This window comes from Carcharhinus amblyrhynchos, chromosome 32, assembly GCF_965287045.1.
Source record: "Carcharhinus amblyrhynchos chromosome 32, sCarAmb.v2.hapA, whole genome shotgun sequence".
NCBI classification, from domain to species: Eukaryota; Metazoa; Chordata; class Chondrichthyes; order Carcharhiniformes; family Carcharhinidae; genus Carcharhinus; species Carcharhinus amblyrhynchos.
The window spans coordinates 20,574,710-20,599,911 of NC_137355.1; the positions used below are offsets into that span (position 1 = coordinate 20,574,710).

Here is a 25,202-nt window from a genome sequence, read left to right on the forward strand (position 1 = left end):
TTAATAATTTGTGAATCTGTATCTCCTCAGATATTCACACACACTCAGATTCACAGTGGAGAGGGAGCTGCCACTCTCATTTACTCAGATTCTTTTCCCATGAATTAGGAGCCCTTCTTGTCGTCCTCACAGAAAACACAGTCTCACACTGACCTATGTTTCAGTTCATTTGACAATTACACAAGTTAAGTTCAGTGTCCAAGTATCAGGCTGGGAGCTGCACGAACCTGGTCTAGACGGTGATGGCAGACGGTTTCTCTGCGCCCAGTCTTGTCTCCGTGAAGCTGTGCTGTAGCGAGGGTGTGCAGGGGGCCTTCTTACTGAGAATATAAAAATAACAGCATGTAAGAAAGTGTGGGTGGCACGTGCATTTCTATAGCCCCCTTTCATGACCTCAGGACTGTACCACACTGTTTTACAATCAATGAGCACGTTTAATTTGTAGTCGTTGTTGTAGCGTAGGGAACGCAGCAGCCAATCTGTGCACAGCAAGATCCCACAAATAGCAATCCATTAATGACACATAACCTGATTTCAGTGATATGGGTTAGGGGGTCAATATTGACAAGGGCACAAGGGAGAACTCCCCTATTTTTATTTTTATTCCTACAGTAATGAACCCCCAGTGCACTGGTTGCATCTTTATGGCCTTAGCAACTTGTTTCACTGCTTGCAATGATTTGTAATTCTTGCTGATTATTTTGCTCCTCTGTCTTGGACAATTTTCCACCTTCTATGGAATAAGCAGCTCTCTTAATCCCACCCCCTCCCCCCAATAAAATTCCTCACCTCATGCTTCACAAGATTGAGTTTCATTTGCTCTTTATCAATTCACTCTCTCGGCCCACTTATTTTGCTGTGTCCTCTATTTACTGGGTGGCACAGTAGTTAGCACTGATGCTTCACTGCGCCAGGGACCTGGGTTCAATCACTGTCTGTGCAGAGTCTGCACGTTCTCCCCATGTCTGTGTGGGTTTCTTCCGGTTTCCTCCCACAGTCTGGTTAGGTGCCTTGGCCATATTAAATTCTCCCTCAGTGTACCTGAACAGGCGCCGGAGTGTGGCCACTAGTTGATGAAAGATCATCAAGACTCGAAATGTTGGTTCTATTCTCTCTCCACAGCTGCTGTCAGACCTGCTGAGATTTCCCAGCATTTTCTGTTTGTGTGTGTGGCTACATAATGATGGACATTTTTTTATTCATTCCTGGAACATTAGCGTCGCTGGCTGGCCAGCATTTACTGCCCATCCCTAGTTGCCCTTGAGGGGGCAGTTGAGAGTCAACCACATTGCTGTGGCTCTGGAGTCACATGTAGAAAGAAATCTCACAACACTGCTTAAAGTCCAACAGGTTTACTTCTAGCAAATGCCACAAGTTTGCTACAAATAAACCTGTTGAACTTTAAGCTGGTGTTGTGAGACTTCTTTCTGTTTTTACCCCAGTCCAACACCGATGTCTCCACATTGTCACATTAGGTAGACCAAGGTAAGGATGGCTGATTTCCTTCCATAAAGGGACATTAATGAACCAGATGGATTTTTTCAACAATTGACAATAGTTTCATGCTCATCGGTAGATTCGTAATTCCAGGTTTTTTTTTATTGAATTCAAATTCCACCATCTGCCATGGTGGGATTCGAACCCGGGTCCCCAGAACATTAGCTGAGTTTCTGGATTAATGATCTAGCAATAATCCCATTAGGCCATCACCACCATGTTGAATGACCAATGGTGTGTGTGTGTATGTGTGTGTGTGTCTGTGCTGTGTAAGAATGGACGTGTTAGCACTGCTGCTTCACAGCGTCAGGGACCTGTTTCAATACCTGACTTGGGTCACTGTCTGTGTGGAGTCTGCACATTCTCTCTCTGTGTCTGCGTGGGTTTCCTCCCACAGTCAAAAGATGTGCGGGTTAGGTTGATTGGCCATGTTAAATTGCCCCTTAGTGTCCCAGGATGCGCAAGTAAAAGGGATTAGAAGGGTAAATATATGGAGTTATGGGGATAGGGCCTGGGTGGGTTTGTGGTTGATACAGACTCAATGGGCCAAATGGCCTCCTTCTGCATTGTAGGGTTTCTATGATTTTATGACCAATGGTGTTATGGGGCAGGGCAGTCATTGGTGTCAGGAATCCTCCAGGAATATCATTGACTGACGCTGGCCATCCCAGTGGTGTAGGAACTAACCTGAGGTGGTTGTACTTGTCACCGGGACAGTGGTGGCCTCTGTTCCCCGTGTGCGTGTGAGTGAGTGAGACATCTCAATCACAGTGTGATAGGCTCCTTGCACAGCACTCCGATCTCCATGGTACAGTCGGTATCGATCGTTGGGAAGCCAGTATTCATAATCAATCCCAGAGTCTTGCTCCATAGATAGGACCTGTGAAAAGAAAGGCTCCCATTTCAATTACACTGCAAACAACCTCCAAATGTCCCAAAATGCTTCACGGGCAATGGCATCATTTTGGAAACCTACTGACTAATATAGGAAACTCAGCAACCAATTCATGCACAGCAAGATTCCACAGTGAGCACTGTGATAATAATCAGACAATCTGTTTATTATCAAATTGACTGAGAGATAAATATCAGCCTGGATATTCGGGAGAATTCCCCTGCTCTTTGTTGAAATCTTCTACATCTACTGGAGAACGTAGACAGAGTTTCAGTTTAAATTCTCACCAGGAGGAAGTGTAACACTAGTACAGCACTGGACTCTCTGGCAGGGGTTCAGTAACCAGACGCACAGGTGTAACACCTGGGGGAGGTGACAGGTGGTTTTAATCCAGAATGTTCTGGGGACCCGGGTTCAAATCCCACCAAGGCAGATGGTGGAATTTGAATTCAATAAAAAATATCTGGAATTAAGAAGCTACTGATGACCATTGTCGGAAAAACCCAACTGGTTCACTCATATCCTTCAGGGGAGGAAATCTGCTGTCCTTACCTGATCTGGTCTACATGTGATCCCCGACCCACAATACTGTCCAAAATGTCCCATGAATAAATTAAAAAACCGACAGTACTGCGCTGGAGTGTCTGGTAGTAACAGATTGACAAAAAATCCGAATGAGGAGCTGGTGAGCTCTTTTTCTATGCGGCAAATTGTGATCTGGAAAGCGCTGCCTGAAAGGGCAGTGGAAGCAGATTCAACAAGAACTTTCAACAGAGAATTGGAGAAATATATCATAAAGGTAAAACATTTGTAGGATAATGTAGAAAGAGCAGGGCTTCAGGGGGTTAATTGGATAAACCTTTCAAAAGCAAGATTATCAGGGGTAGATGAGAATGTAGAACTCTAAGCACAAACAGACCAGCCATGAATAAAAGCAGATTACAGCAGATGTTGGAATCCGAAACCAAAAGAGAAAATGCTGGAAAATCTCAGCAAGTCTGGCAGCATCTGTAAGCTTTGACAAAGGGTCATCTGGACTCGAAACATCAGCTCTTTTCTCTCCTTACAGATGCTGCCAGACCTGCTGAGATTTTCCAGCATTTTCTCTTTTGGTTTCAGACCAGCTATGATCTTATTGAACTGCGGAGCAGGCTTGAGGGGCCGAATGGTCTACTCCTGCCCCTATTTTCTATGGTCCTATGGAGAGCTGGCACAGGTAATATGGGTGGAATGGCCTCTTTCTCTTCTGTATAATTCTGATCCACTAATTCCGATTTGGACAGTGCACATGGAGGGTCTGTTTGAGAGAGCGGGTGTCACGCTCCTTCTGCACAAAACCATCTTCTGTGGAACTTTGCCAATTACATCTGTTCAGGACAGATCAGAGAGAGTTTTATCTGAAGCACATCAGAAGAAATATTTCAAAAGAATGGCTGGAACCTTGGCACTGTTCCTTCACTACCTCTCCAATCGTTTTAGATCTGCTGCTTCGCTCAATTGAACACATCTGCAGCAAGATAATTTGATTCCTGAGGCAGGGTTAGCTCAGAACGAAATATCTAAATGTTAGTGAGGAGAATGCTCGGGAGAACATGGACTCCAAACTCAGCTTTTAATATTCATCAGATAGTGTGAGGTGAGGAAACCCACAAGTCCAAAGTCTTCACAGAGATTAAGTTGGAGATAGTGAGGAGTCTCCATTTCCATGCAGTGGGTGAGGAGTTCTGCTTCATTGCAATGATTGATTTTACCATCAAGTGCAGGTCCTCTTTAGTGGGTCCAATTGCCTCCAGACTCTCTCCATGATTGGCTGACCGCCTGTAGTGAACCTTGGTCCCGGCTGCAGCGTACGTCCCTGGCCAGTTAATGGCCCAGTTCCCGTTGATGATGTAGTGATAGTTTTTGCTCTGTAAAGCTAATGGGAATTCAACAGGTCAAAGACTGAATCACAAATACAAAACTTGCTCTACCGGAGTACCGGCGAAACAGAGAGAGAGAGAGAGACAACAGATAAGGGCCTCGAGGGGCCAAATGTCCTACTCCTGCTCCTAGTTCTGTGTGACTTAATCCATACTGTCCTCTGTGGAGATTGCCCCTTAAGAGCAACCCAGTAGAGTAAGGGTCACCTGGCTTGGGGGACCAATTTAGAGTCAGAGTGGGTAATCACCCCAGGGGTGGGGATCTCTCAGGCAGAGACACAGGTGGGAGACTTGGTGCAGTCGTGCAGCTGCTGTGCTTCTTATTAATAAATCCTCTTGTGTTTCTAACGAAAGTGCATCATTTCACCCTCCCGGAATAGAACATTGGAGACAGGGTCTCCTCAATGTTGACCTCAATTCCAAACTGGATCAGGTGTCTGTCGAGGTTTTTAAATATTAAAGTTTGGAGATAATTCATTACTCACCCAGATAGTTGCTGCTGTTATCAGTCACTTTAATATGAGTGGCACCAGCTGGAATCATGGTGACCTCATTATATTCCAGTGAACCTGAAGGAATGAAGTGAGAAATTCAGGGAGAGGTGAATCGGCCCTTATACACTCAGAGAGTCCCACACACACAGATACACACACTGACACTCAGGCCTGACTACTCAGGATGGCCGCGACACGCTGCCCACATTCCCACTGGATTTAGCAGGGTTGAGTGATGATTGGCAGAATCTCCACCAGACACTGGGAGAAAGTACCGCCTTGGAGAGCTGCCAAAATGAGAGATAGACTTGGGTGGGGGGGGTCACAAAGAGGGTGATTGGGGTGTTGGTGGTGAGCTGGGGAAGGGGAGTGCGGGGGAGGTCTGGTGGTCTCTGGGTCCTAAGGAGACCCAGTCAGGAGAGGACTTCTGGTGGAGGCAGAGGGCTCTCACCCTACCTCTACTTCCCAGCCAAGATCAAACCCCGATCCACCAGCCTAAAAACTCAAGCTGAGAAGGAAAGGCCTTTATGTGGTTATTAAGTGCCTACTTCAGGGCTTCAGCAGGGCAAGGATGAGAGCTCTGTCTAAGACATACTCACACACACATACATACACACACACAGGGAGAAGAACACACACACGCACATGCATGCATACTCACACTCATGCACACATACACACATTCACACACACTCACAAGCACACAGGAGTTGTTCCTGGTCATTCACCAGGGGAGTATCAAACAATCACCAGGAGTGAGATGGGGAGTGATGAAAACACTCCGATATTGCTGACACGTGTTGTTCTGGCCGCCACAGACACCGCACATATCCTCCTTCTCCTCAGAGCCCAGGATGTGACCACAACCGACTGCCTGAGGGAGAGAAGGTGGTAGACAGTGACACACAGACTGATGCTGAAACGCCAAACATTATTAAAGTGGATACACGGGGAGAGTGGGGAGTTCAGGAGGGATCAGCACTGACACACCATGCTGAACGGTGCAGTATCACTGACAGCTACAGCCTGGGCCCTGGACTGGAACAGATTAACCGAGGAAACCGGTCTCTGATACAGAGAGAGAGCAGGGAATATTCCCCAACCAGCTACAGGGGCCCTGATTACATTCCTAGTTACAACCCTGATTACAGCCACAGCCTTGGTTACAGCCTTGATTACATCCCTGGTTACATTCCTAGTCAGGGTCCTGGTCAGAGCCACAGCCTTGGTTATGGCCCTGATTACAGCACCCCCACTGATTACAGCACACACACACACACACACCCCACGCTCCCCCCACCGCCCCCCCCCCCACCCCCCACCGCCACCCCGATTACAGCCCCTGCAGTAACTGGCCTGCATTTTAGGCACTGCTCCTCAGGAAGGATTAATGGGCCTTGGAGAGGGTGCAGTATGGCCTCTTTTAGGTGAGGGCGCAGTATGGAGTGATCACTGGGGATGAGAGGCTGCATTAATAGGGGGGTGGTGGTGGGCAGGGGAAATAAATTGGAGCTGTCCAGGAGAGGGGCTCACGGTTTCAAATCCTATCCAGGAACTGGTGAAATCTGAAACTAAAAATTTAGTCCCAGTAACAGTAACCATTATTGTAAAAATCCATCTGCTTCACTATAGAAATCTGCCATCCTTACCTGGGCTACATGTAACTCTTAATTGCCCCTCTGGAATGACCACTTATAAAGGTAATTAGGGACTGGCAACAACTGCTGGCCTTGCCCAGTGATGTCCACTTCCCACTGATGTCGGGAATACATTTGTTTTATAAAGTCCTTTCCCTCGGAGACAGGAGGCCAGCAAGATTCACCAACCCAGTGGATTGTGACTGTGAGCCTCACCCTCTGTTCTGTCTGGATCATAAGGTTTCCCTTTCAAAGCTGCAGCTTTCTCATGAAGGGGCAGCCCAGGGATTATGAGCTGCTCCCTTAACCCCCCCCACCTCTGACCTTCTGTACAAACTGCTTTTCTGTGGTAATATTGTCCTGGAATGATTCTGTTATTAGATTAAAATAGAACACAGATTAAAGATGTGGAACAGCTCCCAGAATTTAAGAAAATAAAGAATTTGTTCAATTGTGCTTTGAGGATGTCTGGGCCAGTGGAGGACTTATAGAAGTGTAGTCACTTGTTGTAATGTAGGAATCGCATCAGCCAATTTGCACATAGCAAGACCCCACAAATAACCATCTGATAAAGACCAGATAACCTGTGTTTGGGATGTTGACTGAGGGAATATTGGCCAGGACACTGGGGATAACTCTCCCATTCTTCTTTGGAATGGGATCGAGAAAGCAACTGAGGCCTGGATTTTGCAATGAGTCAAATGACCTCCTTCTGTACCACAGTGACTCCTCCAAAAGACAGCACCTCCCTCGGGACTGCACCGCAATATCAGCTTGGATATTGTGCTTAAACTTCTTTTGATTCATTTGTGGGACATGGGCATTGCTGGCTGGCCAGCATTTATTGCCCATTCCTAGTAACCCTTGGAGGGCAGTTGAGAGTCAACCACATTGCTGTGGCTCTAGAGTCACATGTGGGCCAGACTGGGAAAGGACGGCAGATTTCCTTCCCTAAAGGGACATTAGTGACCCAGATGGGTTTTTCCAACAATCGACAACAGTTTCATGGTTATTAGTAGATTCTTAATTCTAGAGATTTCTTCTTGGATTCAACCCCAGGTCCCCAGAACATTAGCTGAGTTTTTGGACTAACAGTCCAATGATAATACCAGCAGGTATCGCTTCCCTCTGGAGTAAATCTTTCTGGTGCGGAGTTGTCAGAAAACCCAGAGTCAGAGCTCACTCGCTGATACAAAGATGCGACTTTTCACTAACATGAATGCTCCTGGTTAAAGCTGTTTTGCGGTTCATAGATCATTGAATCCCTACAGTGCAGGAGGAGGCCATTCAGCCCATTGAGTCTGCACCGACCACAATCCCGCCCAGGCGCTATCCCCATAACCCAGACATTTACCCTAGCTAGTCCCCCCGACACTAAGGGGTAATTTAGCAAGGCCAATCCACCTAGGTAGTAGAAGAGGCGGGTACAATTTCATCCTTTAAAAAACATTTAGATAGTTACATGGGTAAGATGGGTATAGAGGGATATGGGCCAAATGCGGGCAATTGGGATTAGCTTAGGGGTTTTAAAAAAAAGTGGCATGGACAAGTTGGGCTGAAGGGCCTGTTTCCATGCTGTAAATCTCTATGACTCTATGTTTGGACTGTGGGAGGAAACCGGAGCACCCGGAGGAAGCCCATGCAGACAGAGGGAGAACGTGCAAACTCCGCACAGACAGTGACCCAAGCTGGGAATCGAATCCAGTCCCTGGCGCTGTGAGGCAGCAGTGCTAACCACTGTGCCACCCGTCACTAGTGAAAATTGTGCTTCAGTCTCTATGGAGACGTTACTGCCTCTTAAATATCTCCTCTCAGATCCTCTAATCCCCGGTTTCACTTACCAAACACTGTCCATTGATGCAGACACCATCGGAACCAGCCTCACATTTAGTCCCGTCTAACACCCGACCAAAATTGTAGTAAAAGTTCTTCCCTTTGGCTAAACAATTGAGCTCACATGGGCTGAAGGCTAGAAACACAAAGTGGATATCAGTCAGACAATGGGCTGAATGGCCTTCATCCATTTTGATTCAGTCATCACAACACAGTTCCAGTATAAATCAAACTGTCTCAGCATAGTGATTTTCACAATCTCTTAACATTTAAAAAACTTACATTTCTACAACACATTTCATAGGTCACTGAATCTTTGGCTTACAGAAAGGAGACCACTTGGCCCATCAGGTCAATGCTGGCTCTCTGCAGAGCAATTCCCATTCTTCTTTTCAGAACCTCATGAATATTTCGAAATGCTTTCAAGTTTTTAAAGTTTATTTATTAGTCACAAGTAAGGCTTACATTAACACTGAAATGAAGTTACTATGAAAATCCCCTAGTCGCCACACTCTGGCGCCTGTTTGGGCACACTGAGGGAGAATTTAACACATCTTTCGGACTGTGGGAGGAAACCCACGCAGACACGGGGAGAACGTGCAGACTCTACACAGCCAGTGACCCAAGCTGGGAATCGAACTGGGTCCCTGGCACTGTGAGGCAGTAGTGCTAACCCACTGTGCTGCCCCCCTTACAGTCAATGAAATGAGATTTTATTTGGAAGTCACTGTTGGAATGTATGGGAGATGTGGCAATCAATTAACACACAGCAAGCTCCCACGAACAGTGCTATAGGTAACGTGTTCTAATTCCACTGATGTTGTTTGAAGGATAGATATTTACTTGGACAATGGGTATAATAACTCCCCTTCTCTTCAAAAGAGTGCCCATCAGATCTTTTACAGCAGCAGTGGGCAACCTGCAACTCAGGGTCACATGCGGCCCATCCACGGGATTGGCATGTTCCACTGATTTCCGCCCGTGGACACATTACCCTGTGGGTCTGACTGAAGGGATTCACACGTAAAACAAGAACGAGTGAAGTGAGGTGTGCGCTGATCACTCACAGCACTGACTGTGAGAGCCGTGCTCCATGTCCAAAGCATCAATATTTGCTTTGGTTTTAACATTTGCAGTTGATGACAGTTCTATTTATAAATCATTAAGCATTATCTATAACTCAGCACAGCGGTTAGCACTGCTGCCTCACAGCGCCAGGGACCCGGGTTTGATTCCCAGCTTGGGTCACTGTGTGGAGTTTGCACATTCTCCCCATGTCTGCGTGGGTTTCCTCTGGGTGCTGTGGTTTCCTCCCACAGTCTGAAAGACGTGCAGGTTAGGGTGCATTGGCATTGATAAATCCTCCCTCAGTGTACCTGAACAGGCACCAAACTGTGGCAACTGGGGAATTTTCATTGCAGTGTTAATGTCAAACTACTTATGACACTAATAAACAAACTTTAGAACTCGTTATGAAATATTCAGCGTGTATTAAACGCATTTAATGTTATTCATGGGGTCGCAGTTAGTGAACAAGCCCAATTTCAATCTTGTGTCCCACCGAAATGGAGGGCCATTCCTGCAGCTCACTCATTTACTAGCCCCGATTACCCATCGCTGTTTTACATCCACCTGATAGGAGAGGATGAGGCATCAGTTTAACACTTGGTACAAAAGTGAGAGTGCAGCACTCCCTCGGTACGGCACTGGAATGCCAGCCTGGATTATCTGCTCAGGTCTCCGATAGGGAAATTGCTAGCGGGAGATGAATGAGGAAACGGGGAGGATCTCTCGGTTTGAGGGGGTTATTGTAAGGTAAAGATAAAGACGTTAGCTCATAACCTATTCTTAGGTCAGACTAGTAAAAAGTCTCACAACACCAGGTTAAAGTCCAATAGGTTTATTTGGTAATGCGAGCTTTCAGAGCACTGCCCCTTCATCAGGTGAGTCTCACCTCCGAAAGCTCGTGTTACCAAGTAAAGCTGTTGGACTTTAACCTGGTGTTGTGAGACTTCTTACTGTGCCCACACCAGTCCAATGCTGGCATCTCCCCATCATAGATCAGAATGGACAGCTTAGCCCTAAACAGTCTGCAATCATCACCTTAACTAAAATAGCAGCTTCACACAGACAATACTGAGTGTTGGAGGAGTTTGATATCCTTCCTTTGAGTGCAAGTTTGATCAAAGCGAATGTTTTTCTATTGACAAAAGGACAGGTGTCATGCAGGTACAGGCAGCAGCAAGGATTGGCATCACATGGTTACAGGTGGCAGCGAGAACAGGTGTCGCACAGGTACAGACAGCAGCAAGGACAGGCATTGCGCAGGTACAGGCAGCAGCAAGGACAGGCGTCGCGCAGGTACAGGCAGCAGCAAGGACAGGCGTCGCGCAGGTACAGGCAGCAGCAAGGACAGGCGTCGCGCAGGTACAGGCAGCAGCAAGGACAGGCATTGCGCGGGTACAAACAGCAGCAAGGACAGGTCATGCAGGTACAGGTGACAGCAAGGACAGGCGTCGCACGGGTACAGGCGGCAGCAAAAACATGTAGCAGCAGTGGGTACAGGCGTCGTCTGGGTACAGGCCAAGCAAACCAACTGAGAGATACATGAGTTACCAAAAAAATTCAGAGACAGAAAACAAAAGAAAATGAAATGATGAATCAGAGAGAGAGAAATAGAGGGAAAAACTAGAAATAGATTGTGGGAGAGAGTCACAGTAACCAAAGATATAGTGTGTGCAAAGGTTACAGGATGGCGATGGGGCAAATGGTATGAGAAATTTCTTCTCTCAGATAGGAGTGAATGTGTGGAATTCTTTATCGCAGAGGGCTGTAGAGACCGGGTTGATAAGTATGTTCAAGGCTGAGATAGAGAGATTCGTAATCAGTAAGGGAATCAAAGGTTATGGAGATAAGGTGGGAAAGTGGAGTTGAGCATTATCACATCAGATCATCCTGAGCTCACTGAGTGGGAGAGCAGACTCGACAGGCCGAATGGCCTACTGGTTTTATGACCTGACTGTTCTCAGCACATCAATGCCAGGCTAAATTAAACTTTTGCAAACATGCTTAAAAACATCTCAATGTTAAATTGAGCGAAACAAATGCCAGGAATGGACATGGGTGCTTGAATAGATCTCCAGAGCTGCCTGATCTTGGGAGGGAGTCAGTGAGTCACGGAACATGCACTCGGTGATCAGACAAATTCTGCACATGGAACTGGAAGGTTGCCCTAACCGCAAAGAAAGCGATTGTAATGGAAACTGATGCTTAATCCCCCATAAACAGTGGGCGCATCATCTTAATCCAGGAGTCAGAACCCCGGAAACAAAGTGGTCAAAACTTGTTCCTGTTGCACAGCCCCATCCGAACAAGCTTTTCCTGTGAACCCCTCAGTGTTTTGATGTTAACAGTTCCATTGTACAGCTATTGTAGTAAATTGAAAGAAAACAGAAGGCAGCTGATTAAAGATCCCCATAATCACAACACCAGCTTAAAATCCAACAGGTTTATTTGGTATCACGAGCTTTCAGAACACTGCTCCGCTCATCCGATGAAGGGGCAGCGCTCCGAAAGCTCATGGATTTTCAGTTTGTGTTGTGAGATTCTTACTGTGCCGATCCCAGTCCAACGCCGGCATCTCCACATCAAAGATGCCCCAAAAGCCTCTTGAATTTGAAAGGCTGAAGAGGTGGAGAGTGAGGTTTGTTTGCTACACTCTGTGCTCACCCGATTTCACCCTGTAAAACTTCTTCACCAATCAGAACACTCGCAAACTGTTTTTCGTTCTGACAAATTCCAGAGCGTATGTAACTTTCAGGCGAAGAAACAGGAGGATTCTGGTTAAAACATTGGTTTAGTTTCTGCATTGTGCCCCTGCCCAATCTTCAGAAAGGGTACAACTGCTGAATATTCTAGAATCATACAATCCCTACAGTGCAGAAGGAGGCCATTCAGCCCATCGAGTCTGTACCAACCACAATCCCAGGCCCTATTCCTGTAACCCTCATTTACCCTGCTGATAAAAAGTAAAAAAAATTAAAGTTTATTTATTAGTCACAGTTAGCCAACATTTACACTGCAACGAAGGTGCCATGAAAATGCCCTAGTTGCCACACTCCAGCACCTGTTCGGGTACACCGTTGGAAAATTTAGCATGGCAATTCACCTAACTTGCAATCCCCCCGATGCTAGGGTCAATTTAGCATGGCCACTCAACCTAACCCGCACATCTTTGGACTATGGGAGGAAACTAGAGCATCCAGACAAAACCCATGCAGACACGGGGAGAATGTGCAAACTCCACACAATCAGTAACCCAAGCCGGGAATCGAACCCGGGTCCCCGTTGCTGTGAGGCAGCAGTGCTAACCACTGTGCCACCGTGCTGCCCAAGTATTTTCAACTCTAGTCCCACACAGGGGGCTGGCTGACTGGGAAACTCTCTCCCATATAAAACAGCAGATAACTGAATCATTTTCAGTCTGAGGTGGGGATAGGTTTTGCTGCCCGAGGGTGTGGACATGGAGGCAAGGTGGGTGGGTGGATGAGGTTTGGCTCGCAAATTATCCACGTGGGTGAGTGAAGCTGGAGGGGTTGAACAGCTCCTCCTGTGGCTGTTGCCAGAGCCCCAAGCTTGTTTTGCCTCCTGGGTGGGTGGGGATTGCATTGCTGGGTCCTGGAGCTGGGGGTGGCCATTCAGCCTGTTTGATATGGGACAGCCCACCTTTCTGTGGAGAAAGAAACAGAGTTAGTCTTTTGAGTCCACATATCTGTTCTTCAGAGTTGATAATACTTGACTTAGGCAAGAGGGCCATGAGATTTTCTTCCTGTTTTGCTTTGGCAGTACTCAGTGTTCCCAGATCCCAGCGGAGTTTGACAGATGCCCTTCACTACATTTCTGCGCCTCTACAGGTCCAAGCACACAACCCACAGATCCCTGGATGCTGCGGGCTAGTCCTGGGTAGGAGACTGGCAGTCAGGAGAGTTTATTAGTGTCACATGTAGGCTTACATTAACACTGCAATGAAGTTACTGTGAAATTCCCCTAGTTGCCATACTCCTGTTCGGTTACACTGAGGGAGGATTTAGCATAGCCAATGCATCAAACCAGCATGTCTTTCAGACTGCGGGAGGAAACCGGAGCACCCGGAGGAAACCCACGCAGGCACGGGGAGAACGCGCAGTCTCCGCACAGACAGTAACCCAAGCTGTGAGGCAGCAGTGCTAACCACTGTGCCACCGTGAAGTGGAGATCCCCAGTGTGGAACCTTGGTGCTGACCTGGATATCTCATATACGAGGTCTAATTTAGTCTAGATTCTCCGCAATACTGCTTGAGAAAGAAAAAAATGGATAAATTCCACAGTTTACAAGGAAGGTGTTGAACCTTATCACATTCCAAAATGCTTTACATTGGTTTAATTACATTTTTTGGAATTGCAGTCTCTGTAGTCTGGGAGAACACTAGAACTAATTTTATGTACAGCAAGACCCCATAGACCTCAGACGAAGCAATGTACTCATTGACCTACTCTTAGTGATGTGGGGTGGACGGGAATATTGGTGCGGTCACTGAGAAGAACAACCCTGCTCAGCTGAGGAATCCTTCGAGAAAGCAGACAAGACCTTGGTTTGATGTTGCATCTAAAAGCCAGCAGGTCTGTGAGTTCAGCATTCCCTCAGTACTGCACCTGCAACGCTGGCCTGGATTTTGTGCTCAAGTCTCTGGATCTCTTCAGCTAAGAGACAAGAGTCCCACCCACTAAGCCACTGCTGACCCCTGTAGGGAGCACTTTAGTGCTACAACCACTGACATTGAAATCATAGCCATTCTACAGAGAGTTCAACACAAAATCTAGACCAGTGCTCCCAGCACTTCACTCAGGAAGTGCTGTGTGGTCAGAGGTGCTGTCTTTCAGGTGAGATGTTAAACAAGGTCCTGTCAGTAAAAGATCCCATGGCACTACTTCAAAGAGCAGCAGGAGATATATCCCACTGTCAACATCACAAACAATTATCTGGTCATTATCCCATTTCTGTTTATGAATCTTGCTGTGCACAAATTGGCCACAGCATTTACTCCATTACAACAGTGACTATGCTTCACAAAAGTATTTCATTGGCTGTAAAGTGCTTTTGGAAATCCTGAGGTGGTGAAAGATGCTTTATAATTTTTTTTTTTCATTCACTCGTGGGACATGGGCATCACTGGCTGGGCCAGCATTTATTGCCCATCCCTAGTTGCCCTTGGGGGGCAGTTGAGAGTCAACCACATTGCTGTGTCTCTGGAGTCACATGTAGGCCAGACTGGGTAAGGACGGCAGATTTCCTTCCCTAAAGGACATTAGTGAACCAGATGGGTTTTTCCAACATTCAAAGATGGTTTCATGGTCATCAGTAGATTCTTAATTCCAGATATTTTTTACTGAATTCAAATTCCACCATCTGCCGTGGTGGGATTCGAACCCAGGTCCCCGAAATATTAGCTGAGTTTCTGGATGAATGGAATGAATGTCTGGGATGAGCTGCCAGGGGTAGTAGTACAGGCGGGTACAATTTTGTCTCTTATAGAGCATTTAGACAGTTACATGGGTAAGATGGGTACAGAGGGATATGGGCCAAACATGAGTAACTGGGACTAGCTTAGTCATTAAAAAAAAAACAGCATGGACAAGTTGGGCCGAAGGGCCTGTTTCCATACTGTAAACCTCTATGACTCTAGCAATAAAACCAGTAGGCCATCACCTCTCTGCAAGTCTTTCTTTCTTTAGCCAAAAGACAACATAGAACATAGAACAGTACAACACAATACAGGCCCTTCGGCCCTCAATGTCGTGCTGAGCTTTGTCCGAAACCAAGATCAAATCTCAGCACATCTGGCAACATCTATGAGGAGAGAAAGGACTTAACCTTTCGAGTCCAAATGACCCTTTGTCAAAGCTAAAAGGCAAAGAAAGTGGGAGATATTTATACTGCAGGGTGAAGGAATGAAAGATGAGGCATAGCCACAAAAACAAGGGGAAAGGCTGCTAATGGCAGCCCACAGAGAGAATAAAAGGTGTGAATGGCCAAACAGCAGAGAAGCTGAAATCAGCGGGTAAACTGTGATAGAGGAAGGTGTGAGGGGGGAGGGGGGAGATGAGAGAGAGAGAGTGAAGTAAAATGGGGAAAAGGGGGGAAAGGGGAGGAAAGGGGAGAAACGGTAAGGAAAAGATGGGATAAAATAGAGGAAAAGAGTGGGGGTAGGGGAAAGAAAAATAAAGAAAGGCAATAAAGAAATATAAGGGAGAGAACAGTTAAAAATTAAATAAAATGAAAACAAAATGGGGTAGAGCGAATCATCCGAAATTGTTGATTTCGACGTTCCAGCATCCGCAGTAATTTGCTCTTATCTTTTCTTTCAACACAACCCTCACAGCCAACCCTTCAAGTATATATAGAACCATTTCTTCAGTATTTCCAGCAGCTTGTTTCATGTGAATGAATCATCCAGTGTGGTTATGGAGGATGTGTGGCTAAACCAGCATGATGCCTTTCACAGTTGCACAGCTCATCATCCAGAGGCAGAAATGGGGGAGGTTCACCAACAGCCACACCCAAGGGGTGTGGATCTTCGGGAGTGGAAGGGGAGTTGAAAGTGTGGAAAATCTCTCACCTCCGTAAAAAGGAACCCACTCGAAGGAAGCGCCGCGCATCTGCAGGATTGGGTGGCCATTGTAGGCCGCACACTGAAGCTGTCGGAAATCCACTGTTCCCGGGGGACAGACCTGAGAGGGGACACAGAGACGTGAGACTGAGAACCCCACAGCCCCAATATTATCCCAGCCATCACTTGGAAACCATTACAGTTGCTGCACGGTGGCCCAATGATTAGCATTGCTGCTTCACAGTGCCAGGGACCCGGGTTCAATTCCTGGAGTTTGCACATTCTCCCCATGTCTGCATGGGTTTCCTCTGGATGCTCTGGTTTCCCCCACAGTCCAAAGATACGTGGGTTAGGTTGATTGGCCATGTTAAATTAACCACAGTGTCAGGGGGACTAGTTAGGGAAAATATGAGGGGGTTACAGGAACAGGGCCTGGACGGAATTGTGGTTGGTGCAGATTTGATGGGCCAAATGGCCTCCTTCTGCACTGTGGGGATTCTATGATTCTTTAGCCCAGCACTGGAGTCACGATCTGGGGGAGTCCGGAAGGCCACAAAACCTGCCCACGGCCGAGAGTATTACACTTTTTGTTTAAACGTTTATGGGACATGGGCGTCGCTGGTTGGCCAGTATTTATTGCCCATCCCTAGTTGCCTGAGGGCAGTTGAGAGTCACCAACATTGCTGTGATTCTGGAGACAAGTAAGGATGGCAGATTTCCTTCCCTGAAGGACATTAGTGAACCAGGTGGGTTTTTCCAACAATTGACAATTGTTTCATGCTCATCAGTAGATTCTTAATACCAGATTTTTAAAATTGAATTCAAATTCCACCATCTGCCGTGGCGGGATTTGAACCCAGGTCCACAGAACATTAGCTGAGTTTCTGGATTAATAGTCTAGCGATAATACCACTAGGCCATCACCTCCCCATCAGGGTTATAACCCATCAGGGCACTATCTCACAGTAGGGTGTGATGCCCAAATTTAGGGGTTGTTGGCGTTTATTACCAATACCCAGTTGAGTATTTCACATCAGTGAGCAGCCACTTTGGGGAAAGTGGTTGGTGTGGGGCTAGGGTCACATATAGTTCCAGAATGATCCATTGTGAACCCGTGGGAGCTCTGACAACCAATGCCTGCAATTTATTTTCAGATTTTATGTTAAATAAATAAGCAGCAGGATATAGATTGGTTGGAGACTTGGGCAAAGAGATGTCAGATGGAGTTTAATTCAGACAAATGTGAGGTAATGCATTTTGGAAGGTCTAATACAGAGAGGAAATATACAGTAAATGGCAGAACCCTTAAGAGTATTGATAGGCAGAGGTACATGGGTCACTGCAAGTGGCAATGCAGGTGGAGAATGTAATCAAGAAGGCATACGGCATGCTTGCCTTCATCGGCCGGAGTATTGGGTTTAAAAATTGGCAAGTCATGTTGCAGCTTTATAGAACCTTAGTTAGGATGCACTTGGAATATAGTGTTCAATTCTGGTCACCACACTAGCAGAAGGATGTATAGGCTTTGGAGAGGGTACAGAAAAGATTTACCAGGATGTTGCCTGGTATGGAAGGCATTAGCTATGAGGAGAGGTTGGAGAAACTTGCTTTGTTCTCACTGGAACAACAGAGGTTGAAGGGTGACCTGATAGAAGGCTACAAGGTTATAAGGGGCATGGATAGAGTAGATAGTCAGGAGCTTTTTCCCAGGGTGGAAGAATCAATTACTAGGGGGCACAGGTTTAAGGTGCAAGGGGCAAGGTTTAAAGGAGATGGATGAGGCAAGTCCTTTACACAGAGGGTGGTGGGTGCCTGAAATTCTCTGCTGGGAGGAGGTAGTGGAAGCAGATACAATTGTGAGTTTTAAGGGGCACCTGGACAAATACATGAATAGGATGGGGATAGAGGGATATGATCCCCAGAAGGGTAGGAGGTTTTATTTCAGTCAGGCAGCATGGGTTGGAAGAGGTTTGGGAGGCCGAAGGGCCTGTTCCTGTGCTCTAATTTTCTTTGTTCTTAAATGGATTCCAAATCTCAAACTGACAGACTGGAATTTGAACTCATTCTCTAAAGTACTCGTCCAGGCCTTTCATTTACTAGCCGGTAAGGATATTTTGGCCCTGGAGGGAGTGCAGAGGAGGTTTACTAGGCTGATGCCGGAGTTGAGGGGGTTGAGCTATGAGGAGAGGCTGAATAAATTAGGCTTGTACTCGTTAGAGTTTAGAAGAATGAGGGGAGATCTCATTGAGACGTATAAGATGATGAATGGGATGGATAGGATAGAGGTGGAGAGACTCTTCCTGCTCAGAAAGGATAGTAGGACTAGGGGGCACAGCCTCAAGATAAAGGGGGGGCGGTTTAGAACGGAGTTGAGGAGGAACTTCTTCACTCAAAGGGTGGTGAATCTCTGGAATTCTCTGCCCGTTGAAGTGGTGGAGGCTGCCTCGCTAAATATTTTTAAGACGCGGGTTGATGGGTTTTTGATAAGAGAGGGGATTAAGGGTTATGGGGAGAGGGCGGGAATGTGGAACTGAGCCAAGACAGATCAGCCATGATCTTATTGAATGGCGGGGCAGGCTCGAAGGGCTAGTTGGCCTACTCCTGCTCCTATTTCTTATGTTCTTATGTTCTTATGCACCCTTATATTGGGAAGACACCCACACAGGGTCACAGGTATCATTAGAAAAGGGACCCGTTGAATTGGAGTAAAGAATGTGGCCGGTAGAACTTTCCAGAATGTTGTCAGACAATCTTACCTCAACAGCACACACCTTGTACTGCCTCTGGTCACCTGAACAGGGTTTCCTGAAGGGATATCTGGGAATGAAAAACAGACAGCATTCAGTGATGCACCCAGCACCTCCAACATAACTTTCCCCCAGCTATTCCAGAAATATCCTTCTTTGCACACTTCTCCCATCCTCACAGTGAGTGTCACCTGTGACTGGTGAGGACGATGGAAGAGGTTAAGAGAGGGAAGGAAGGGATTGAGTGATACGGGTAAACAGATGTTTCAAAGCAGCAAGACAGATCACCAAGAGGTTAAAAATGCTGACACAGCACAGGGATTTCTTTCCAGAGGACAGAATTCAAGAGTAATGAAGTAGTAGGCAATGGCCTAGTGGTATTACCATTAGACCATTAATCTAGGAGCGACACGATGGCACAGTGATTTAGCACACAGCGCCAGGGACGCGGGTTCGATTCCCGGCTTGGGTCACTGTCTGTGCGGAGTCTGCACATTCTCCCCGTGTCTACGTGGGTCTTCTCCGGATGCTCAGGTTTCCTCCCACAGTCCAAAAGATGTGCTGGTTAGGTACATTGGCAAAGCTAAATTCTGCCTCAGTGTACCTGAACAGGTGCTGGAGTGTGACAACCCGGGGATTGTAACTGTAACTTCATTACAGAGTTAATGTACGCTTACTTGTGACATGAATAAATAAACTTTAAACTAGAAAATCAGCTAATGTTCTGGGGACCCAGGTTCGAATCCCACCACAGCAGATGGTGGGATTTGAATTCAATAAAAAAATCTCTGGAATTAAGAATCTACTGATGACCATGAAACCATTGTTGATTGTTGGAAAAACCCATCTGGTTTATTAATGTCCTTTAGGGAAGGAAATCTGCTGCCCTTACCCAGTCTGGTCTACATGTGACTCCAGAGCCACAGCAGTGTGGTTGACTCTCAACTGCACTCAAGCAACTAGGGATGGGCACTAAATGCTGGCCCAGCCAGTGACGCTCATGTCCCACAGTAAATAAGGCAATTTGCCTGGAGTATTTGTGGGTTTTTGGAATTCAGACTTGCCGTTAGCTGTTATTTATTTAGGGATGTGGGTCATTGATTGTCCATCCCTGACAGCAGTTAAGAATCAATCACAATGGGATGAGTTTGTGAATAGTTGACACAAGCTTTGAGTTTTATAAAAATCTTTGATGCTGGGGTAAGATGAGATGGTCAACAGTGTCACGACCACCTTCACCAGCACCAGTCTGTGTGAGGCAGGTTGGTAAACATGTGAAAGGTGCAGAAATAATCCTGATAGACACCAGGTTTAATCCCCTCCCTGTCTCTCTCCTGTGAAGAATTTCCCGTGACTATGTGACAGCTACAACTACCCGTTACAACGTCACCCCTCCCCGTTACAACGTCACCCCTCCCCGTTACAACGTCACCCCTCCCCGTTACAACGTCACCCCTCCCCCCGTTACAACGTCACCCCTCCCCCCGTTACAACGTCACCCCTCCCCCCGTTAGGTCAGGGGTTACAAATGGGGTGGGGTTGGAGATTAAGAATGGTTGGGACCAGAGGTTAGGATGTTGGGGTTGGGGTGTTATGAATGGGGTGGGGTCACGGGTTATGAATGGTGTGAGGTCAGGATAGGGTTGAAAGTTAAGGGTTATGAATGGTGTGGGGTCAGGATGGGGTTGAAGGTTAGGGGTTATGAATGGTGTGGGGTCAGGATGGGATTGGAGGTTAGGGGTTATGAATGGTGTGGGGTCAGGATGGGGTTGAAGGTTAGGGGTTATGAATGGTGTGGGGTCAGGATGGGGTTGAAGGTTAGGGGTTACGAATGGTGTGGGGTCAGGATGGGGTTGAAGGTTAGGGGTTATGAATGGTGTGGGGTCATGAATGGTGTGGGGTCAGGGTGGGGTTGAAGGTTAGGGGTTATAAATGGGGTTGAAGGTTAGGGGTTATGACTGATGTGGGGTTAGGATGGGGTTGAAGGTTAGGGGTTATGAATGGTGTGGGGTTAGGATGGGGTTGAAGGTTAGGGGTTATGAATGGTGTGGGGTTAGGATGGGGTTGAAGGTTAGGGGTTATGAATGGTGTGGGGTCAGGATGGGGTTGAAGGTTAGGGGTTATGAATGGGGTGGGGTCAGGATGGGGTTGAAGGTTAGGGGTTATGAATGGTGTGGGGTCAGGATGGGGTTGAAGGTTAGGGGTTATGAATGGTGTGGGGTCAGGATGGGGTTGAAGGTTAGGGGTTATGAATGGGGTGGAGTTGGAGGTTAGGAATGGTTAGGACCAGAGGTTAGGAAGGGGGTGGGGTCAGAAGTTAGGAACAGTGGGATCGGGGGTTATGAATGGGGTGAGGTCAGGGTGGGGCTGAAGATTAGGATTATGAATGGGATGAGGTTGGGGTGAGATCAGTAATCAGGGGTTATGGCTGCGGTCGGTACCTGAAGAAACACCTCCTGACCCTGGTGGCTGCTCCACCTCCACATGTCCTGGAACACGGGGACCAGGCCTGCCAGGGGCCCCACGCTCCACCCGGATCGGACTCCAGGAGCCCAGCTGTCTGTCAGAGAGACAGAGAAACAACACGCCATAAATGAGATGGCAGCAATACAGACAAAACACACCCAACCCTTCCTCAGAGCCGGCCAGGCAAGGAGTGGATGACTGGGAGGTGCAAGGATGACGGGCTGATGTGAAGATGGGAATGGAGGTCCAGGAATTGGATTCATCTTTCAAAGAGCTAGCACAGAGATGTGGGACTGAATGGCCTCAAGCCGTGCAATAGTGATATACGATATTAATCTACATGTTGAATAAACCATTCCAGCCCCAGCATCACTTTCCCATGACTCTGCCTGCTGCAGCCAAATAACCCAGGCTGGGTTCACAGACTGTTTGGAATCAGCTCTGACAAAGCACTGAGGCTTGGTTCTGGGAACCTGAGAGATATGAAACTGAGATAAATCAGTGAGAGGTGTTAGTGTGCAGGAGGGGGAATTAAAGGCTAACTCAGCACAAACCGACAGCGAGGATGATGAAGCTACAGGTGGACGTTGTTCAGGTGACTCTGAGCTTCTGTCAGGGCTTGTCTCACAAATGCCTCAGTTTCAGAACAGTGGGTTTAATCTCGATTCCCTGCAGGTGAACCGGTTACCACGGAAACAGGAGACGACAACAACATCCCACAACGTCACTTTTCATTTTAAAACCAGTATTTTGCCCAATCTTCTCCTGCATCTCGTCACTGGAATATTCATCAGAAAGATCCCTGCTCCCGACTGCCATCCAGTAACTCCCCCCCCACTCCCCCCCCACCACCCACCTCAGCACCACAACATTAGCCTCTGTGGGCCCCACCCTGTGAAGGCTCCAAGAGTTGAATCCCCCCCCGATTGACACTCGTGCAGGGTTAAAATCACTGAATCCCTACAGTGCAGAAGGAGGCCATTCGGCCCATCAAGTCTGCACTGACCACAATCCCATCCAGGTCCTATCCCCATAACCCAACATATTTATCTGGCTAACCCCCTGACACTAAGGGTCAATTTAGCATGGCTAATCCACCTAAACCGCACATCTTTGGAGTGTGGGAGGAAACTGGAGTACCCGGAGGAAACCCACACAGACATGGGGAGAATGTGCAAACTCCGCACAGACAGTGACCCAAGTCGGGAATCGAACCCATGTCCCTGGTACTGTGAGGCAGCAATGATAACCACTGTGCCATCCTTTTTTAAACACAGGAAGGCTGTGATCGATTGTCCTTATCTTCCTCACACTATCCAACATTGGGAGGTGACACAGCTGGGTCTGGCCTGTCCCTCACATGATGTCAGAGGTGTGCAAGGAGTGTGGTTTAGGGCTTGGTTGTGATGTCTTCCAAAGTTCAGCATCCCACTCACAAAAATATCTGGAATTAAGAATCTACTGATGACCATAAATCCATTGTCGATTGTCAGAAAAACCCACCTGGGTCACTAACGTCCCTTTAGGGAAGGAAATAGAACAAAGAACAAAGAACAACACAGCACGGGAAACAGGCCCTTCGGCCCAACGAGCCCGCGCCGCCGTCCCATTGTCTCAGTGACCTATTCACGATTTTAGTCTACGCCTAATGCGCGAGGATCAGGGAGGTCCAATATAGGGACAATTTGTTACCCCATCAATCAGCCTAAAAGCGCATCTTTGGGATGTGGGAGGAAACCGGAGCACCCGGAGGAAACCCACGCAACCACGGGGAGAACGCGCAAACTCCCACAGACACAGGCCCAAATCCATGTGTCCGCACAGCAACAGAGATAGTCTCTGAGCTGTCATGTTGCCCTCGAGATGGTCCAGTTTAAGCACACTAACGACATGAAGCAATAGGCAACTCCCGAAGCAACGTCCAAGAGCAGCCCACTACAACCTGCCGCATGCATGCCCCTTGCTGGTCAACAAGGTGGACTTAAATGCCTGTGGAGACAAAAAATTCATTATTAAACAGGCAAAGACTGTAACATCCCTGAGGCAAAAACGGAATCCCAAGCCTACAATGTTTAGTAAGGCCTGCTATATCCCCCTATATGTAGACCGCTCATGTGGCTGTCTAAGTGACTCTTAAACAACCCTAGCGTGCCTGCTTCCACCACCTTACTCGGCAGTGCATTCCACACCCCCACTACCCTTTGCGTGAAAAACTGCCCTCTAATATTTGTCTTATACCTAGCCCCCCTCACCCTAAGCCCGTGACCCCTCGTTCTATCCATTTCTAACAGCGGAAAAAGCTTACCACCATTTACTCTATCTATCCCCTTCATAATCTTATAAACCTCTATTAGATCCCCCCTCAGCCGACGTCTCTCAAGGGAAAACAGCCCAAGTTCGTTCAATCTTTCCTCGTAAGACAGCCCTTCCATACCAGGCAGCATCCTGGTAAATCTCCTCTGCACTCTCTCCAGGATCTCTACATCCTTCCGGTAGTACGGCGACCAGAACTGGACGCAGTACTCCAAGTGAGGCCTAACCAACGTTCTATACAACTGCAACATCAGACTCCTACTCTTATATTCTATACCCCTTCCTATGAAGGCTAACATACCATACGCTTTCCTCATCACATTCTGCACCTGCACCGACACCTTCAGGGACTTGTGCACTTGCACCCCCAGGTCTCTCTGCGTATCTATACTCCAGATAGTTCTACCTTTTATCGTATAACTCCCCTCCACATTATTCCGGCCAAAGTGCATCACCTCGCATTTCTCCGGATTAAATTCCATTTGCCATCTATCTGCCCAATCTACCAGCCTGTCTATGTCATGTTGCATTGCCAGGCACTGCTCCTCAGTACCCGCCAATCCAACCATCTTAGTGTCATCAGCAAATTTGCTGATCACACCACCTACCCCCTCTTCCAAGTCATTAATATATACCACAAATAGAAGAGGTCCTAGTACCGAGCCCTGCGGCACACCACTGGTGACAGACCTCCAGTTGGAAAAGGAGCCTTCCACTACTACCCGCTGTCTCCTCCTCCCAAGCCAGTTCTCCACCCATCTACATACCTGGCCTTGTATCCCATGAGCCTTCACCTTTTCTATCAGCCTACCATGAGGGACCTTGTCAAACGCCTTACTGAAATCCATATAGACGACATCAAATCTGCTGTCCTTACCCAGTCTGGCCTACATGTGACTCCAGAGCCACAGCAATGTGGTTGACTCTCAACTGCCCCCCAAGGGCAACTAGGGATGGGCAGTAAATACTGGCCCAGCCAGCAACACCCATGTCCCATGAATGAATAAGAAATCAGACTGATATGGGGCCCCTCCTTGAAATAAAGGGGGAGTACGAAGAGGAATAGAGTAGTCAGAATTCCCCAATGATCACACTACAGGGAGTGGGAGGAGTGGGGTCACACTGCAGAGTGCAGTGTGAGGGGTCCTGATGGCCTACTCCTGCTCCTATTTCTTATGTTCTTATGTACATTGTGTGAGGGGGAGGATATGACTAATCCAGGACAAACAGGTCTGGAGATTATACTCACCACTGCTTGTAACTGGGTCAGAGCAATGGATCCGAGAATGAGGACGGCCACATGCAGAGTTCCAGGCCGGAGTCTGTCAATACAGAAAACAGAAACCGTCAACCCATTCCTCTCCCCTTCTCCTCCTCCCCAATCCTCTTCCCTACTCCCTCGGTTTGCTCTCTTAAATCCTCCCTGTTCTCCTCCAGCCTGAATCCTCTCCCTCTTGTCAGCCTATGGACAATGAGGTACCGTATGAACTATTCTGTAAATACTTAAAGAAGTAAAATGTGAATGTCTTTGATTCAAATAGATTTTGAGTGACTAAATTAACTGAATTACTCTAAACTGGATTCCATCTCAAATCAAGAGACTATGCCCATGTCAGATCATCTCATTCCACAGATCTCTCTACACTGTTCCCATCAAACACTCCCAGGACAGGTACAGCATGGGGTTAGATACAGAGTAAAGGTCCCTCTACACTGTCCCCATCAAACACTCCCAGGACAGGTACAGCACGGGGT

At 47.3% G+C, this 25,202-nt stretch overlaps 1 protein-coding gene across 1 annotated transcript in view; it reads right to left on the reverse strand.

Annotated features, from left to right (window-relative positions):
* adamtsl5 (ADAMTS like 5) overlaps positions 1 to 25,202 on the reverse strand; it is a 43,513-nt gene that overhangs the window by 12,850 nt on the left and 5,461 nt on the right. Inside the window, exons 2-11 of the mRNA XM_080216093.1 lie at positions 24,697 to 24,769; positions 21,110 to 21,228; positions 18,678 to 18,738; positions 15,931 to 16,042; positions 8,284 to 8,411; positions 5,556 to 5,679; positions 4,797 to 4,880; positions 4,144 to 4,307; positions 2,185 to 2,377; positions 228 to 320 (exon numbers count right to left, since the gene is read on the reverse strand). Of these exons, the coding sequence (XP_080072219.1) occupies positions 228 to 320; positions 2,185 to 2,377; positions 4,144 to 4,307; positions 4,797 to 4,880; positions 5,556 to 5,679; positions 8,284 to 8,411; positions 15,931 to 16,042; positions 18,678 to 18,738; positions 21,110 to 21,228; positions 24,697 to 24,769 (1,151 nt within the window). The remainder of the gene's footprint in view (positions 1 to 227; positions 321 to 2,184; positions 2,378 to 4,143; positions 4,308 to 4,796; positions 4,881 to 5,555; positions 5,680 to 8,283; positions 8,412 to 15,930; positions 16,043 to 18,677; positions 18,739 to 21,109; positions 21,229 to 24,696; positions 24,770 to 25,202) is intronic.